The sequence below is a fragment of the Haliotis asinina genome, chromosome 1 (genome assembly GCF_037392515.1).
Source record: "Haliotis asinina isolate JCU_RB_2024 chromosome 1, JCU_Hal_asi_v2, whole genome shotgun sequence".
Taxonomy (NCBI): domain Eukaryota; kingdom Metazoa; phylum Mollusca; class Gastropoda; order Lepetellida; family Haliotidae; genus Haliotis; species Haliotis asinina.
The window spans coordinates 48,704,880-48,724,138 of NC_090280.1; the positions used below are offsets into that span (position 1 = coordinate 48,704,880).

Here is a 19,259-nt window from a genome sequence, read left to right on the forward strand (position 1 = left end):
AAATCACAAAATCATGAACAAATGAACTAGCATAAATTATGATCGAATGAACTTACTTGTGTAAATTATGTACAAGTGAACTTGCATACATTAATATCGAATGAACTTGTGTAGATTAGCAACGAATTAACGTGCGCAAATTACAGTTGTTATTTTTGTTAATTAAGCAAATCATAAACTATATGATAACTATACATGAAAACAAGGTTGTACACTTGCTGTGTCGCGAGATAAAATCCCACATGTTCCACAGGGGGGTCATGATAAGCCACGGAATGTGGGTCACTGCACTATTCTGCATGAAAGCTGTCCCTGGATGAGAAGGGCGTGGCCTGACGTTGACATACATAAATACACATCTTGTAGCGAGAGGATGAGTATAAGAAAAAGGGACAACAACTGGATCCATCACGTAATGGATATGCATCAAAACGAACCATGGCGACGGTACCCCCACCAAAGGCAGTTAATTGGATGTTTTTTGGCTGCATATGTTGTATTCCGTTGCTTGCAAACCATGCAGTGTGTAAGATAGTAAGATAGCCATTGGCCCGCGAGCCCGTTTATAGTAAAACTCGAGTGCCAATAAACTTGCACAGTACCTGGCTAGTGATTTTTCATATGACCACTTTGTAAATACATGTATACCACTCTCTCCGATTTCTTAAGTTATATGGACTTGTAACTCATACAAGATTATGACCTGATAAACATGTTCGTAAGTTTAGCAGTCCAATGATGAACCCTGTATCATGCCGACAATATTTATTCTTGTCTGTAATCTTTTGCTTATTTTCTCCATTCCAATTTCGGGCTAGTGAATAATTTTGTAGGCTGGTAACTTTCAGACATAGCTAGCCCGAGTGGCTAGTAAAATTTGGAAGCTATTTCGTACAGTGTTTCAAACTCTCTAGCGTTCATCGGTTACAGGAAGAAGGAATTGGTAACCTATGGTGTTTCAAAACATGGCTCTTTGCTAATGGTTGTGGGCGTGTTTACCTCAACAGTGCCCTGTCTTCAAGATCTGACGTCACCCCGCGTCGTCCTTCACCTCACTGGTTTCCCTGATCCGGTTGAATAGGCCTTCAGCAACCCATGCTTCACATGCTCGTCGTAAGAGGCGACTAACGGGATCAGGTTGTCAGGCTCGTTGACTTGGTTGACACTTGTCATAGGTTTCCTTTTGCGCAGATCGACGCTCATGCTGTTGATCACTAGATTGTCTGGTACAGATTCGATTGTTTACAGACCGCCGTCATACAGCTGGAATATTGCTAAATGCGGCGTAAAACTAAACTCACTCACACAGAGAACATTAATTTCCGGATCAGCTGCTTCAAAGGACACACCCGAGTTATACCAATATTTTGCCATCTATGGCTATCTTCTTCGAATTGAGTAAATACCAACAGGTAGCACGTGTACAAATTGCACTTGTGAAACTTCATGGGTTTGCTTGCTGTACATGTCTTGCTCCACCGGGTGTTTGGAAGACTCTCTCCACCATGTACACTTGAAATAATTTCATTAAAGATACATTATATATGATCATACGTATCATAAACAAGATGATCTTGAAAATACGTCGTTTAGCCGTCAACCCATAGAGGGTTTGAACACTTTTCCAGGGTTGTTCCAAAACATAAGTGCAATTTTGTTTTTGTTTTTCTTTTACATTAGTACACTATTTTCACTGTTCACACTATTCTACGCATGTGCGCACGGGATGTTACCCAATATAATCCAGGGTTGTTTACAGTTTAAACTTGTTGTTGGTAGGAAGTGTGAAGAGCCAAAATGTACGAGTATGACTCATTTTCTGCATAGACTGGACTGTCACAGAAGAAAACAAAACCCTAAATAATTGTAGAATAACAAATTGTACTGTTGACAATAGCTACAGACATAACGATGAATCAATATGGAAATGCAAAACAGCTGTGGCAGTATCATCAGAATATTTGTAATTAGTGAGAATATTCATTTTAATTACATGGTGACTGAGCAAGCGTGATGGAAATGATAGTAAAAAATGAACATTTCTTTACCCTTGAACAGAAATGAGATGTCGACGTCACGAGGAAAATGTTCTAATCTCCATGCAAGCATGCTCAAAGCGCTAACACACTGATCAGGTTATAGTGACATGACTCCATCTCACCAGGTACCCATTTTCTGCTGGGTGAACAGAGGCAATTCTCACTTGAGTATGGTGAGACCACGTTTCACATGTGCTTCGTTGTGGGGCAGGACCGACGTCCTAGAAACTCGGCAGTCAAACTGCCAAACACGGCCCCCCATCCAAGGACTGCCCCAGCTAGAACGAACTTAAGCTGATTTGTGACCTACGCACTACGCACAGGACCACACGCCACAACGAACGAACGAACGACAGACAGACAGACAGACAGACAGACAGACAGACAGACAGACAGAGAGATAGATAGATAGATGTTTTGCGAATGCAAATCCAGGGAAGGGAGAACTCTGTTTTTCTTGTAAGCAAACTCTAGCAGTGGTTACAAAAAGATTTGTACCCGTTATTTAAACAATTCAAAATTAATATTCCCTCAAATGTGTGTGCACTTCATAAAAAGTGTCAATCATTTTCATTGATATTATAAGTTTTACTTATAAGGTTGAATTAAATCGCCGTTTATTAACCTATTTATATGAAAGTACAATAGTAGTCCCAGCGTACTGAATATTGTACACCACTGGAACTAAAGCACATCTTGAAGTAATGTTTACGTGTGGTTTTCTAACACATGTATAAAGGCTAAATGTAGACTGCATTTTTTTAAAAGTAATCTGGAATTTTATTGCCAGACAGTGAATGCTCTTTGCTGCACAGTTTCAACCGGAATGGGGATGCCATATTCTTCTCCTAGTAAGATATCTCATCGAAATCAACATTTTCAGATAAAATCGACTATTTGCTGGAGCAGTAGTGTAAAACCATGTTATCAACACTTTTGTTACATATTTTGACGACTGTTTGAACACAATAGGTAATTGTAATAGATTTTTTAAAAATACAAATCGCCTATGCGTTTCTTTTTCTTTCTTTTTTTTTTTGATATTATATTATCAGCAAAACATCATATTGTACCATAACTATATATTGTGTTGTACACGTTCTCAGCCGTTCACAGTATTTCACGTTTTAGTCAGAATTTTCATTTGGTGGTTTTCACTTACTAATAAAACCCATTAGTAATGCATGGCTCCGTGCTGAGTTGTTTAAAAGTTTTGTACTGAAAATGCACTAAATTAGTGTGTATTTAGTCTTTGAAGGGCATTTAGAAGTGAAATACATAAGAATGAAGATTTTTATGGATATCAACTTCTTTATATGAGAACACAACGTTTCGGAGTTAATGCTTACTCCTTCATCAGGTGATAACCTATCAGGATAGGATATCCCATCATCTGTAATGTATTACCATTGGCTTCCATCATTGTTATCATAACTGTCGGCTTCCTATCAGTGCTTGTTTATACTGGCTTCCAGCTTTCGTTAATTCATTCCACTTGTTACTTTGTTACTGTTTTATCTGCACATATAAATGTAGCTCTGTACCCCATTCTCAATCACCTGATGAAAGAGTAAGCATTAACTCCGAAACGTTGTGTTCTCATATAAAGAAGTTGATATCCATAAAAATCTTCTTTCTTAGTATGTATTTGTCAGTATTGCTATAAGCACAGCTTTACACTATGTTTGAATTTTGTACATCCATTGTTATCACTCTGCAGTGATTTAAAAGAGTAGCTTATCTTTAATGCAAGTGTTACAGTGCATATTTCCTTAGTTAAGAATTATTTTTGAAAAATATAAAAATATATGAGGAAATATATGCACTGTAACACAAGTGTAAATTATAAATAATCTCTTGTTTGTTGGTGTGACATCGGATTCGTTCAGTCGCTGGTGTCCCGTTAATTATAGTTTCAGTTTAAGAATTAACAGGAAACTGAGTGATCCGACACGTTCTCCTGCCCACGAGGAGACGCTGTGTTGCCGTTAAGGCCACCGTAGGAGATGGCACTGGTTATTTACGCCTTCTGTTCCAACAGTTTTGTCAGTGTGCTGCACACGTGGGGGTCCTACAATGTTATGTGCTTTCTTTCACGATACAATGATATGCTGCAATCCACATTTCATCGTCTTTGTTTCTACCTGTTTAACAGCAGCATGAAATCTCGTCACGACGTTTATATCCATGAAGACAAGAATTTTACGGATGTCAGCTTCTTTATTTTAATACATACTAATATATTCTGCTCACAAAACTGGAAATGCAATTTGAATGATTACTCATCATGTTTAGTGACGATGATTTCACGTCTTACTGAGGCCTGTAATTACAATTTCCTTTATCTGAACACCACGGAAGAGTACGATGTAGTGTTATGTTCCCGTGCAGAATATAATGTTTACCTCGAGCGTCATTAAAACAACAAGCAGCTATTAATACACATGTCACTTTGATAGCAGCTGTCATTGCAGAGCTTTTATTACGAGAACTTGTTTCTCATTCCGCGTTAATAATAGCAATAATCATGTTAATTTTTGCGCCTGGAATCCAAAGCGATGCTGCTATTTTTCATAACTGCTACTATGCGCTAAGCGCGACCGTACAGGTCTATACAAGTTATATACCCAGGTCTCACATTTTTGGTGTCTCCACTGGGATTCGAACCCGGGCCTTTGGCGCGAGAGACCAGCATGCTAACCACTACACCACTGTGCTCAACACCAGTCGACATTATAGGCCTTATTAATTCAATTTGGATTCTGCGAAGAAAAAGCCGATCCATATTTTAATATTACCTTCAAAGATGGAGTGGCGGTTCCCTTTAACATGTGTGACTCGGCCGGAAAATCTATCATCGAACCCTGAACCTACCTCCCTCCTGATAGCACACGAAAGCAGTCTTCTGAAACGGTGGCTTGGTGTTCACTTCTATCTGATGAACAATAACCTTTGGAGATTACAGAAACATTTTCATGTAACATGTAGGAACATCACCAGTTCATTCTTAATTCGCTATTACCGCTTCATACAACAACAAACGAACGAACTGTTTTAGGGGTATTTTAGAAGTTGCTGAGCTTTCATGCTTGAAAACGGTATAAGAATCCATACCGAAACGTCACCATTGTGAAAATAAAGAAGTTAACCATCCATAAAATTTGTTCCTTCACCTTTAACAAACGTACGGCTTTTCAGCTACTGCATAGTTTGTAACCTTGACTGAGCACACCTTAAGTTACGAAGTCGGACGCCTTGTCCATACGACCAAAGAAGTTAACACCGTCAGCAAGCTGCCAAGGTAAGGATGTCATCTGTGGGATGACTCGACGACTGCTACAGTTAGATCCCCATTTTTATTACCTGGATTACTATTTCGGTTTACAAAGAGATTCACAGAGTTCCCCGCATACTAAATTTTCATTTAGTAACTTTAGGTTATAATCCACTGAGTAAGACCAGTTCTTTCAGGTGTAATCCACTGATTACGATTAAAGGGCGTCCCCCCTCAATACACACCTGGGCTGTCCCTTAATATTTTGTGGTCTGTCAACTGGTATGTGGTGATCTGTCTGCCGGTATATCGTGGTATTGTCTGTTATTGTCGTGGTCTGCCAGCCCTTATGCGCGAACTCTCTCTGTCTCGGTGGCATTGCATCTGCTGTTGTCCCCGAAGACATTGATCATAGCGCATGATCTTAACTACTAATATGTCATGATCTCAACCACTAGTATGTCATGATCTCAACCACTAGTATGTCATGATCTCAACCACTAGTATGTTATGGTCTCAACCACTAATCTGTCATGATGTCAACCACTAGTATGTTATGATGTCAGCCATTAATCTGTACGTCGAGGTGGGTTGAAAGTCTGCCGCCACAGGCGTAAAAAGGTACAGTTAGCCTATGTTAGCACTTGTGTTTGAGAAGGGACATGGATCCAGTAAAAAGTCAAATAGAGAGGAATTCGTTCTTACTATTTATTCAAATTCGTCAAAGACATTTAGAAGTTGGTGTTGTAATAAGTTTAAGTACAATACTTCTTTATTTGTCTATCACGTTTCTTTCTCAATTAATAACCGAGAAACGTCGCGGTAAACAAATTAAGAAGGTGCTATCCATAAGATTGGTCCTCTATTAGTATTTACCGTTACAGACTTGCCTGCAGGATTAGATTCCATTTAAGTTATATAGCGACAAATTAATACTTTACCGGCCTTTCGACCGAATTCGGTTAAACGTTGTGTGTTGGCCGTGACACGACAGTAACAGCAGAGTGTATGGTACCAGAGACTGTTGTGTGGTGTCTGGCGATACTAGATGATGCGTTTGATCGGCATTCAAGAAGTTGCATGGTGTGTCAAAAATAATTTATCATCCAAATGTGTTCCACAGTAAATATCGCTTGTGTGAGATCAGACAATATCTCCTAGGAGATATCGCTTTGACAGTAGATTTTGCACAATGCCCTGACAATGCTATGGCGTCCTGAACTTGATGACGTCACAATGCTATGACATCGTTGCACTGGATAATAAATTAAATCCCCCCACCCCCACCCCCTCGTGTCTACTGATATCAAGTATATCAACACTCGTTGATAAAGGTGACAATATCCTCGACAAACCTCGGATATTTTTAATGTAACAACTCGTGTTGGTATATTTGATATCTGTAGACACTTGGGTGAGAGTCTCTATGTATACGACTTCATGGACAGCTTGTGTCTTGCATAGAACGGTGAGTCGACGTTGTCTTTTACCTAGACAGCGGTGTAAGAACCTACATCAAAACGGCGCTCTACACAATAAACAATTGCTGTCATTCATGAAGTTGTATGCTTCATCTTTAAGTCATGCCTTGCTTGTACCATTTACAGCCACATCTGCTTCAAAGATAAACACGACCTCGTGATGTTGTAGTTTGAAATAATGAATATATAATTCTATATTTACACATCTGTTCATCATGGAATAACAATCTGCCATCGCTCTTTATGTTCGTTATTTCTCATTTCACGGCTTTGAGCTAATGAAATATGTTGTTAGGTGTATGTGTGAGAAAGAACGGCTCGTTCATAAAGGGAAGTAACTCTCGACGACAGCGATCATATGACAACAATCTTCGACAAAACAGTGACAAATCACTTTTCACTTTTGTATAATGTTCGACTACAGTGAACAGAGATAATTGGTCAGCCCGGTATATTTGACATACATCATGTCGCTCGGTAGAACACCCGAACATGAACCACTTATTGACGATGAGTTCGCTCTGACTTCTTGGGATCGAGAACGTCAAAAACGGAAACTCAGGTGAGTCGGACCCTCACTGTGTGAAGGCAGGTGACCCCATTGTGTTGCCTTGTCGGGGTCTGACGAAACCATTTTGGTACACTAATTTTATCTTTCTTTTAGTTTCTATTTCAGACTGACGGGGTTATTTGAGAAAAACTCAGCATACCTTTAGAATGACTCTTGAGTTTCTAGGACGTGAAGTCTTGACCACAACGAAGCACATGTGTCACCATGTGATGCTTGTGATCTCACCTTAGTTTGTTCAAAATTGCCCCTGTTCACCCAGCAGAAAAATTGTACCTGATTAACTATAACTTTCTAGCGCCGAACAGGCAGGTTGGAATATCCAGGTAATAAGAATCAGTTTCTGATTAAAGGGGCACAGATGCGGAGCGAATAATGTTTCTCGCCAACAGTCTAATTAAGAAACCAAATCACAAATTGGTCAGCGCCGGCTCCTTCGACCGTGACGGACAAAGGAACTGGGCTCCTGTCCATATTAGCAGAATTTCTTCACTTAAACAGTCAGGAGGCCGGATGCCCATCATATGCCATTATTTAAAAATATCCATGGTATTCCTTGTCTGATCGTAACCAAATATCACAGCAGTGTAGTTCTTTTCGGATGCTTGGATGGTATAGTTACTGATCCAATTTGATCCTATTTCTGTGTTTTTAACCTCGATATTTAATCATGTTACATGAAAATATGATGTCTACAGGCACGTAGCAAGCCATTTGTTTCAGTACGGAAGATTGCAAAGCTTTATATTTAGGTAGTGTTGATTGTTGGTTCAGCTGTGATAGCAAATATCATACGTAAATTTTGGTAGCTATGGTAGCTACAATGGTTTATTATTTATGATAATAATAACACACAGTTGATTTATTTGAATTCGTAAACAAAAAACGATGACTGCCTTTGGTAGAGAAATCTGAAACTTTTCTTGCGTAAAAAACCCCTTATTTCATCTATTTACCCAAGTACACAGCAAATGCCTGTGTGTATTCCTTATGTAACGAAATTCCGTTGGTATCCTCAAAACAGTTTCGGCCCATAAGTGTTTTCAGGCTGCATGCGACACAGAGATTCCATCTTCCTTGCTGTAACTCGCGTTTTATGGTGTAAAGCTACACGTGTTATTTGTCATCATTCTCTGGATGGTCAATTAATGAATTTATAACAGGTATAATTAGTAGTAACACCACTTCGGATACTCAACAAAGGTTCCCATTTGGCATTTCTCCTGTCTGGAGTAAATACTCAACATTATAAATTAAGGTCTGTAATGGCAAATGTATTGTATGTTATGTATTATGTGCATATAAGTTATGCAAGAGGGTTTATCAGCTGAGTTACAAAAACAAACATCGATCAAAGGATTAACCGATAACACACTCATTGATTACTTACTTTTATCTTCAAGCAGATTTGTCAAAAGGCAGTGTGTGTAGATGACTACACCCTGTCGTAAAGTGTGAGAGCAAAAACAACATCCTCCCTTCAAGGAATTAACCACCCTTGCGTTGATAGATTGATTGCTCATTATTGGTTAACTAAATTACTTAGAATAGTGGACATCATACAATTAGTTGCCAGGTGTGCTATCTTGGGAGACCAATGAGAGGTTTATCTGGTTTTCACCAGTGTGAAAGACGTGAAACGATGTGTTACTTTTTCGCAAATGAGACAGTTGTAAGACACGCGACACAGAGCAGGATTATTTACCAGCTGCAGATGAATGGAATACGATTTCTTTTACGTGGATATTGACGGATACATTCCTGAACAAGGTAGTAGCCTGACATTGTTGCTATAAAATTAGTCTGTTTTACATTCATTATTTGCATTTTGTTTTGAGTTATTTGTTGTAGCATTCAGCAGAATCTGTATGACAGAAAACACACACTAGATCGCGTACGTGTGTGAAATAGGATCCACACTGGCAATCTATACAATGTATAAATGTTGCTGTTATGTTAGAAATTTACTATGAGTATAAGCAGATCGTGTGTTCTTTTATTAATTTTCAGAATCATACAAATATGACAATAAACTAATTAGGGTTATGAGACAAAATATAGAGACGTACATTGGCTTTGTTATTTTTCCGTCCTAATAGTTTTTTACCATTTCTACCACAGGCAGATGATTAACCTTCGAAGTGTTTCATTTGTTTTCATAATACATTTGTAATGAAGTAAAAATGACTTCACCTAAGTTGATCTGTCTATAATTAAACGATCAATTGCTCTTACGGACTGCGCAGCAGAGGTCACGAACCAGTCACAAATTCTGGGATATCATCCGGGTACTCACGGGAGAAAAACAATAACAAAAGTTTACACCAGTCCACGGAAATTGCTCCGCATCAGTGCCCCTTTAAGCACCACAAGCAATCACCTGTTTGGAGACTGCGCTGTAGAAGATGACTTAATAATACTTTATAAATTCAACACCTCAAACATATACCTCCCAATACACTTTGATGTGTTTTGTGAAATTTGATTGCAAAACACGCTCTACAACAATACTTTTTCACAGGTTTTCATGACATATCTTCAGCTGTAAAGGTAATGGAGTGTGTATAAACATGATAAGCTCCAGTCAGTGATCTATTATCTTTTCCTGCAGTGTCATTGTGTAAATCATGCCATGCTGAGAGTTTTGTTTCATTTACATTGCTGACTCACCCATTCTCAGCTAAATGCAAAATTTCAAAATTCAGATGTGTTAAAAAGGGTATAATGAATGTGACCATGTGGGGTGTTTCTAACAACATAAAACACAAGAGTGTACCCAGTTCATCTTGTACTTAGTAACTTCATATGGCGGACGATAGCAAGCGTCGACCAATGAGAGGGCTTGCTTTGACCACACCCACTTTTAAGCAGCCTCAATACTTCCTTGTTATCATCCACGATTTGTGTCAAGATCGTTTAGTTGAGGGCCAAAACAGGCCCCCCTAAGTAATTGAAGGAATTACAGCAAATTTGAAGGAATTGCATCTCAAATGTAAACAAACGCAGCCCACTCGCGAAACAAATGCAGCGATATCGGTAATTTAGCGGTAATAACAGAAATACATCGGCCCTATCGGAAGCAATATCGGTAATACTGGAAACACGATCGGCCATCTTCGGAGATTTTTCAGTAGCGAGCGGAAACTCACGCAGCAAAACATGGCGTCGTTGGAAGAAGCGCCCGTCTCGGTGAGATTTGGTTTTAGTTTCTACAATTACATTTTCATACTTATCCATCTTTGACCACCCGTGTTGAATGCGTTTAGGTATGAGGTGTTGTCGGGGCAAAAGCTTATGTTTTTAGGAAAAGATAGTCACTCTAGGAGAGTGTCACAAGTCATGCCCCTGTAGTTTGTTTACATCTGAACATCGAAGTCGTGCCGATGATTACGAACGTGCGCCAGATATAACATCATTTTTTTGTAAAATGTGTTTAAATTTGTCAATTGCACTTCGTAGCAAGAAAAATTATGGCTCATAAACTTCTTCATGGCGCACGTTCGTGATGTTCGTAATCATCGGCACGACTTCGATGTTCAGATGTAAACAATCTCCAGGGGCATGACTTGTGACACTCTTCTGCAGTGACAATCTTTTCCTAAAAACATAAGCTATTGCCCCGACAACACCTCATACCTAAACGCATTCAACGCGGGTGGTCAAAGATGGATAAGTATGAAAATGTAATAGTAGGAACTAAAAACAAATTTCACCGAGACGGGTGCTTCTTCCAACGACGCCATGTTTTGCTGCGTGAGTTTCCGCTCGCGACCGAAAAATCTCCGAAGATGGCCGATCGTGTTTCCAGTATTACCGACATTGCTTCCGATAGGGCCGATGTGTTTCTGTTATTACCGCTAAACTACCGATATCGCTGCAATTGTTTCGCGAGTGGGCTGCGTTTGTTTACATTTGAGATGCAATTCCTTCAAATTTGCTGTAATTCCTTCAATTACTTAGGGGGGCCTGCAAAATCAGCTTTCAATCGACTTGTAGAAAAAACAATAAAAAACTGGTAGGCGTCATGAGTTAATCTACAGGCCTGTCACCCATGATTATGTTTAGATGAAGTCTAGATCAATTGCATGCGATGGTAGCATAGCGATTGGCAAATCAGTATCCAGCCTTGTCTAGATATACTGTTCTGCTGAAGCGTTTCAAGTCAGGGGATCATCTCAATATTTACATATTTTTATTAAAAATTTCTTTAATCCTCCCATCACACAAGCGCCATATCTTATGAAAACCAGCATACCCTATGGCAAGAATGTTTTATGTGTTGTCATATTAAGTGTCACCTGAAAAATTTTGACAAGTTATGGATATATTTTCATAAACATAATCTAACGAGCTATTATTTCAACCTCTCTTGACAAAAGTGAAATGTGTCCTAACCACATGAAAATCTGTGAAGTATGTGATCGTAAAGTTGGGACAACTGAACTTTGAATTCAGTATTTTTGTACAGGACTGGTGGTTTTTAAAGTACTAATATGAGGGCATATAATTGTAATGTAATCATAGAAATTCTGACTATTTTTAAATAACAATGATTTATTCATCTGTCAGACAATACACATTGTGGAGTGACACAGGTTTTTAGCAAGTCGCTCTTTGATATTCCCAGCCTGTTTACCAAAAATCTTGCAAGAGTAATCTAAAGTTGTTTTTTAATTATTTCCTTGATTCAAGGGACATCATATTACACACAATGGAGATTTCAAAGTAAATTATTAAAGACATTCAATCAACAGGACAATCATATTCTATGAAGTTGACATATATCTGAGCATGAGTGAAAAGCTTAGTATGCAATTTATTGCTAGCATTGTTTGTGAAACCACTTACATTTTAAATATTATTTATGGTTGAAGCTTAATTCCTGTGGCTAAAATGATTATTTTATATGGGAACTATAATATCTTAACTCAATTCATCAGACTCAAAATCAGATAGGACTAAATAATTCATAAACAAGACAACCAACATATACAGATTTCCCTGTGTTAATAGCAGTCTCAAATATACAGTAAGCATGATATCAATAAGCTCCAACAAATGCCAATGTCAAACATGTCCTTTCCCAACAGCTGACAGTTTGGTTATCCACAAAATTTGTGAAAGTCATTTCTTAAACTGCACAGAAAAGATTGCAGCATGTCAGTTTTATCACAAAAAAGCTGAAAAGTAATGTTCATCATAAAAGGAAAAAAAAATGTATCCATGGCAACATACAGTTGAGAAAAAATGGTAGCTGTCACTAAAATTGATGTTTTGGCTGATATAAATGTGTTGTGGTATTAAACAGTAAACATTCATCATATCTTGTCATGCTTGCCCCTTCTGTGAATGGGGGTATTATATTACATTAGCATCAGTATTGATGTCTGTGTATGTGGCACCAGATGTTTCGAGGTCACAGATCCTCAGATAATTATGTCAACCTGCTGTCAGCTGGAAAGGCTGATGCCTTTCTCAAAGACTGGCTGACAATATCTGATCTGTCTCACAGTTTATGCCTGACTCAAACAGCTCATCTCTCTCGCACAACCCATCTGTCTTGAATAAATCATCTGTCCTGCGCATCACACCTGCCTCATGTAACGGCTTGAATATTTCCCCTGCATCAGACAGCCCACCTGTCATGAATATAACATGCCTGTCTTGAACATCTCACCTGTCTCACACAACACACCTGTCTTGAACAGCTCACCTGTCTCACACGACATACCTGTCTTGTAAATCTCACCAGCCTCACACAACACACCTGTCTTGAACAGCTCACCTGTGATATCAGTCTCACACAACACACCTGCCTTGAATTTCTCACCTGTCATAGCTGTCTCACACAACACACCTGTCTTGAACATCTCACCTGTGATATCAGTCTCACACAACACACCTGTCTTGAACAGCTCACCTGTGATATCAGTCTCACACAACACACCTGCCTTGAATTTCTCACCTGTCATAGCTGTCTCACACAACACACCTGTCTTGAACATCGCACATGTCTCAGACAGCACCCCTGTCATGAATATCTCTCAATCTCACCTGTCTTACACAACACACCTGTCTTGAATAGCTCACCTGTCTCATCTGTCTCACACAACAGCTCTATCTTGAATATCACTTCTGTCTCACCTGTGTCACTCAACAGCCCTGTCTTGAATAGCTCACATGTCTCTTTCATGTACATTCTATACACACAGCCATTGACCACACACAGTGCATTTGACACACAGCAGTTAGGCTGTATCACGCCTGCTGAGCTCTTGCTGTTCTGTGTGTCTCTACTGGTCAGCTGCTGGAATGTAATCAGTGACACAGGTGGGCAGGCCCAGTGAGCTGTGTGGCATGTTATTGTGGGATCAGACGTTAACTTGTCATAATCTGACACACGAGAGATCAGGGAAGCGATTCAGTTCTTCTGTAGATGTAACAACTGACTTTGTTAAACGTCTGCAACAATCCATCAGTGAGTTCATGTGCTGATCAGTGCAGTCCCAGATACAAACAGAACCACTGTGTTGTTAGAGACGGACACACACACAGGACAGTCCAGCAGCGGTCAGAAGGAACCGACATGTACAGGGCACAGAGACTGCACTCCACAGATCCTCTAATATCCCCCGTCCAATCTTCTGTGCTTTGGAGGTATGTACCCCATCCATTCTGCTGTGCTTTTGGTGGTACGTCCCCCATCCTATGATCTGTGTTATGGAGGTATGTAAATCGTCCCATCTACTGTGTTTTTGAGGCATGTACCCCTTAAATCTTCTGTGTTTTGGGGGTATGTACCCTGTTCCCATCTACTGTGTTTTGCTGGCCCCATGCATATCCTTCACAAAAAGTAGGGGAACTGTACTTTCAATGCACGATTGTCAGAATTGGATATATGTGGGATTGAATCAATGTTGATACAATAATAATGGATGTTTTGAGAATGCATCACCACATGGATTTCATTCAGAGCAAAGCTGTTCGTTCAGTTATCACACTGTTAGGTGACTGAAGTATGACATGAAAATTTAGGGTTTACAATTTTCAGTCAGTAGTATGTGATTTGACCCTGAAAACCCTGGCCATGCACAGATGCAAGAAAATTATCGGAAAAAATGGACTGCAGTGATTTATTGATCAGCCTGAGAAACATCAGGATTCATAATGATGCCCCATTTTCTTGAAGAGTATCCTATGTTTTAGGGGCATGTTTCTCTCTCCCATCTACTGTGTTTTGGAGGTACATCTCCCAGTCCATCTACTATGTTTTGGAGGTATGTCCCCCTTCCTTTCTACTGTGTTTTGGGGGTACATCCCCAGTCACATCTTATGTGTTTTGGAGGTACTAGTATGTCCCCTGTCCCATCTTCTGTGTTTTTGAGGTATGTTCCTTGTCCCATCTGCTGTGTTTTGGAGGTACATCCCCCTTCCTATCTACTATGATTTGGATGTACGTCCCCCATCCCACCTACTGTGCTTTCGAGGCATACCCCGCGTCCATCTACTGTGTTTTGATGGTATGTCCCCAGTCCCATCTGTTCAGTTTTGGAGGTATGCTCCGTGTCCCATCCACTCTGTTTTGGAGGTATGTTCCTGCCTCCCATCTACATATCTCCTTCCCATCTTCTGTGTTTGAGGTAAGGCCCTTGTCCCATCTTCAGTGTTTATGGTAAGTCCCTTGTCCCATCTTCTATGTTCTTGGGATACATCCCCTTTTCCGCATCCTTTGTATGTTTCAAGTATATGATATTGCAGGCACTACATTACCATCATATTTTGATATGCAGCCGTTACTATTTCAGATTAGGGGTTATTGATGTTGGTTTGATGAAGTATGAGCAAGTGACCATGGTACCTCTAATTGCCACCTGTAACGTTCAAATGGGTAACCATGGCAACTGTCTGTTTCAGAGCCAGGTTCTGTGTAGCTCTGGTAATTGGCATCTTCATCATCGCTGTGCTCATTGTTGGCCTTTACTTCATCACCACCCTTCCATCCCACAACACTCCAGACAGCAACTCCAAGCTTGGCAAGTACACCCATGCAGCTGTAGCCTCCGACGTGGGAATGTGCTCCAACATAGGCAGGTGTGTTAACTTGGCAACAAGATGGATATCCACACTAACCGAGAGAGTTCAGGGCTGTGATGTTATACAATATGTGATGTAAATTTTGTGTGATGTGTGTTGGTTCATGCCGCTGATTCTCTGTTTTAGAGATATCCTTCAAGATGATGGCAATGCGGTAGATGCTGCAATAGCAGCATTGCTGTGCATGTCTGTAGCTGACCCACAAAGTATGGGCATTGGGGGTGGCTTCTTCATGACTGTATACAACAGGTAATTAGTTACCCACCCTGATTGTTTGCAATACATTTTTATTTGAACACATTTAAACACAACATGTAATAGACCGATCCATTCTGTCAATCAAAATTGGCGTCAGTTTCGGCCAATCAGCACACAAGGTGCACATTGTGTATTTGTCAGACTTATTTCCAGGGTCAAATGATGCCTCCGAAGTGATGTGCTGGGAGTTGTGCCATTCACACTCGCTATATCTATTATACATTGTTCCAATTTCATGACTACCTTCAATAAAACCATTTTGTTGCACACACAAACATTGTGGCGGACCAAGGAACACGATCGGCCTCACGATCAGTTAATTGTCGGCACCATTGTTCTCGAAACCTACGTCTGCTCGAAGTTGAGAATTTGCATGAATTTCCACACTTTCGCACACTTGTAAAGTCACAGCCAAATAGATGACAACAACTAGCAGTTTTAGACTTCGCAAGTGTTATAAACCCGAACAATATTCCTAACTACAAAACTGTTTTTGTTTATCATGTTTAGTCAATACTGGACATTGAGTTGGTCGACCATAAAGCTGAAACAGAACAGGCAAGAACAGGTGACACAAAGTAAACAAATCTAACAGCGATCTGATTTCAGGTAGGGACAACCAAAACAGCAAAACTTCTCACATTAAAGAACAATGTGGTGAATATTGTTGTCTTCAATCTTACATATTCTTAAATTTGTCACACATTTTAGGAAGTTGTTAGGTTTCAAGAGCAAAATCTGAAGGGCTACTGTGCAGTACACTATCTGTTAATAGTACAAAATATTTTATTGAAAGGGACAGTGTCCGCAGACGCCTATTACACAATATCCAAAATATGAAATGTATTTAAAATCAGTGTCTATGAAACCATGCCTTAAATATTTTGGAATTTCTATGAAGAGATGTGGATCGAGACGAAAACTACGTGAGAAGAATAGTGACTTTGTGGGATATTGGACAGAATAAAATAAAATTGTATTTCTTAACTAAGCAAACATTATTTGTCTTCAATTTTTGTTACAACATACTTTTTTTTACATGCAGGAGTGGCACACTACATTTTAGGAATAATGCAGTCATTAAAGCTTTCATTATAATTACTTCACTGGAAATGATAGCAAGATAACTTTTAAGAATCGTTCATCCTTTAGTAAACATAGAAAGGTAATAAAATAAATAATAATCTAATCAATTATGAATAATTATACCTAACTGACAGACATGTTAGATTCATGTGGTTTGAAAGCAGAACCAGGCATTCAAACACTACTGACACATCATGGGAGAGCAATCACTTGATACTCACTTAGTTTCTTGGTTCCTGCTTAAGATATTTTTTGAAAAATAATGTGTTCACTAATAAGAGTATTCTGAAAGTGATTACTCGTATCAGGCTCATATTAAAGTTATTTCAAATCCAGAGAGTTTGAAAAAAAAAATAACAGCAAATTGGTTTTGGCCACACCCTGGTTAGGCATTATTGAGTCTTGGAACAGAATAACTTGCAAAATCTCAGATGACTGTTCATGTAACTGGAGGAATGAATATTGAAGCATACCCAGATTTGATGTAATACTTCCTTGAAAACATCAGCTTTTTAGGAGGTTACCAATGTTGCGTGATGGAGTCAAGTGGTGTTTATTAAGATGTTGATTTTGGACAAATCGTTCAAAGGTTTGTTGATGGTTATTAAATTGCACACTGGTTTGCAGGATGTGAAAGCTTTAGGGCATTTTCATCTATGTTTCCTAAACTTTTGTTAGGACTTTTACCACATTTTGAAACAACTTAAATATATTTTTATGACACTTTATATTTCCATATATTCAGGGTCATTTTACGATGTTGTACAGATTTCAAGAGGGAAATTTTACTGATATTTGCTGAAGATTAGCTGCTGAATATTTGCTTCTGGGTACATATACTGGTATGGAAACATACTGCACTGTTTACAAGCTCAGTCAACTCTTCCAGATTCCCCAAATAAGATCAAGTAGGTCATACTGTGTTGTTTACATTTATCATATACAGAAAGATAAGGTGCACGAAGTAGTAGAGGGGAAATATTTTTCTGCTTTGTTCATCAAAGGTAGAAAATCATGATTTTGCATGATTAATTGAACTAATTTTGAACATCGGATAAATGATTGAACTAAAGCTGCCTTGAGCAGTGGTAACAATGTAGTTGTGGATACCCAAGCACTCTGGCTTTTGAACATATGGTTGTGTTCACATTTTTTCTATAAAATTACAATGGGAATTTTAGAGGAAAAAAACAAACAACATAGTTCAGTTACAATTCCCTGCAAGTATCTTAGACGGATGTGAAATGCCAGATAGATTAATTATTTCGAAGGAAAATAGATCCACGCTTCCTACACGCAGCAGCTGGCCAAGACGATTTTTCATCGGCATGTAACTAATTTTCACTCGCTAATTACAATCTGTCAACTAATATATATCCAAAATGAAATACGTATGACTTTCCTCTTTTAATGTCACTCACAAACGACGGATACCAAAGTACCACAAGCAGAATTCATCAATAACATTCTCAATCATGTACGTTTCGCCAGCAGTGATGCCATGGTTATTAGTCAGAGGTTGTCTTCCCTAAGGTCAAAAGTGAAGTGGGCTTATCGGTCTGGACTGGATCGGTCTATTAGTTGCCTGCCCTGACAACGGGTAGTTAGTTGTCTAACCTGATTGTTTACAACAGATAATTACCTCCTCTGACTCTGCACAAGTAATTTCCTCACCTTACTGTATACAGTAGGTTATTACCTCCCCTGTCTGTATTCATCAGGTAATTAGCCCCTCTATCTGTATACAACAGTTAAGTAGTTATCTCCCCTGACTGTACTCATCAGGTAATTTCCTCTCCTGACTGTACACAACAGGTAATTACATCCCCTGTCGTCTACAACAGGTGATTAGTTATTTTTCTTGACTTTGTTCAACTGTAATTACCTCCTCTGACTGTATACAATGGATAATACCTTCACTCACTATGTGACAGGTAACTATATTTTCTGATTGTGTACAACAGAAAATTATCTTCCCAGACTGTATATAACAGGTAATTACCTCCCCTGTCTGTATACATGTTATTACCTCCCTGATGGTAAACAGTAGATAATTGCCTTCTATGACTGTATGCCACGGGTAATTGCCTCCCCTGATTGTATACAACAGGTAATTATCTCCCCTGACTGTATACACCAGGTACTTACCTTCTCTGACTGTATGCAACAGGTAATTTATTGTCTCCTTTGACTGTACACACCAGGTAATTGCCTTGTCTGACAGTACACAACAGGTAAGTACCTCCTCTGACTGTATGCAACAGGTTATTAGGTATCCACCACAGCTTCAGATGTGGTTGTGTAAGCTGTAACGTGTATGACTGTTTTCCAGAACCACAAAGATGTCGAGCATCATCGACGCCAGGGAGACTGCACCTGCAGCAGCTACTCAGGACATGTTTGAGAAGAATCCCAGTCAGTCAGAGAAAGGTTGGTAGACCAGTTACAACAAACAAATC

The 19,259-nt window shown here is 39.2% G+C and overlaps 1 protein-coding gene across 1 annotated transcript in view; it reads left to right on the forward strand.

Annotated features, from left to right (window-relative positions):
- Positions 1-7,115: 7,115 nt before the first annotated feature.
- The window catches only part of LOC137292452 (glutathione hydrolase 1 proenzyme-like), a 30,731-nt gene continuing 18,587 nt past the window's right edge, over positions 7,116-19,259 (forward strand). Inside the window, exons 1-4 of the mRNA XM_067823832.1 lie at positions 7,116-7,356; positions 15,277-15,453; positions 15,583-15,705; positions 19,133-19,230. Of these exons, the coding sequence (XP_067679933.1) occupies positions 7,262-7,356; positions 15,277-15,453; positions 15,583-15,705; positions 19,133-19,230 (493 nt within the window). The 5' untranslated portion in view covers positions 7,116-7,261. The remainder of the gene's footprint in view (positions 7,357-15,276; positions 15,454-15,582; positions 15,706-19,132; positions 19,231-19,259) is intronic.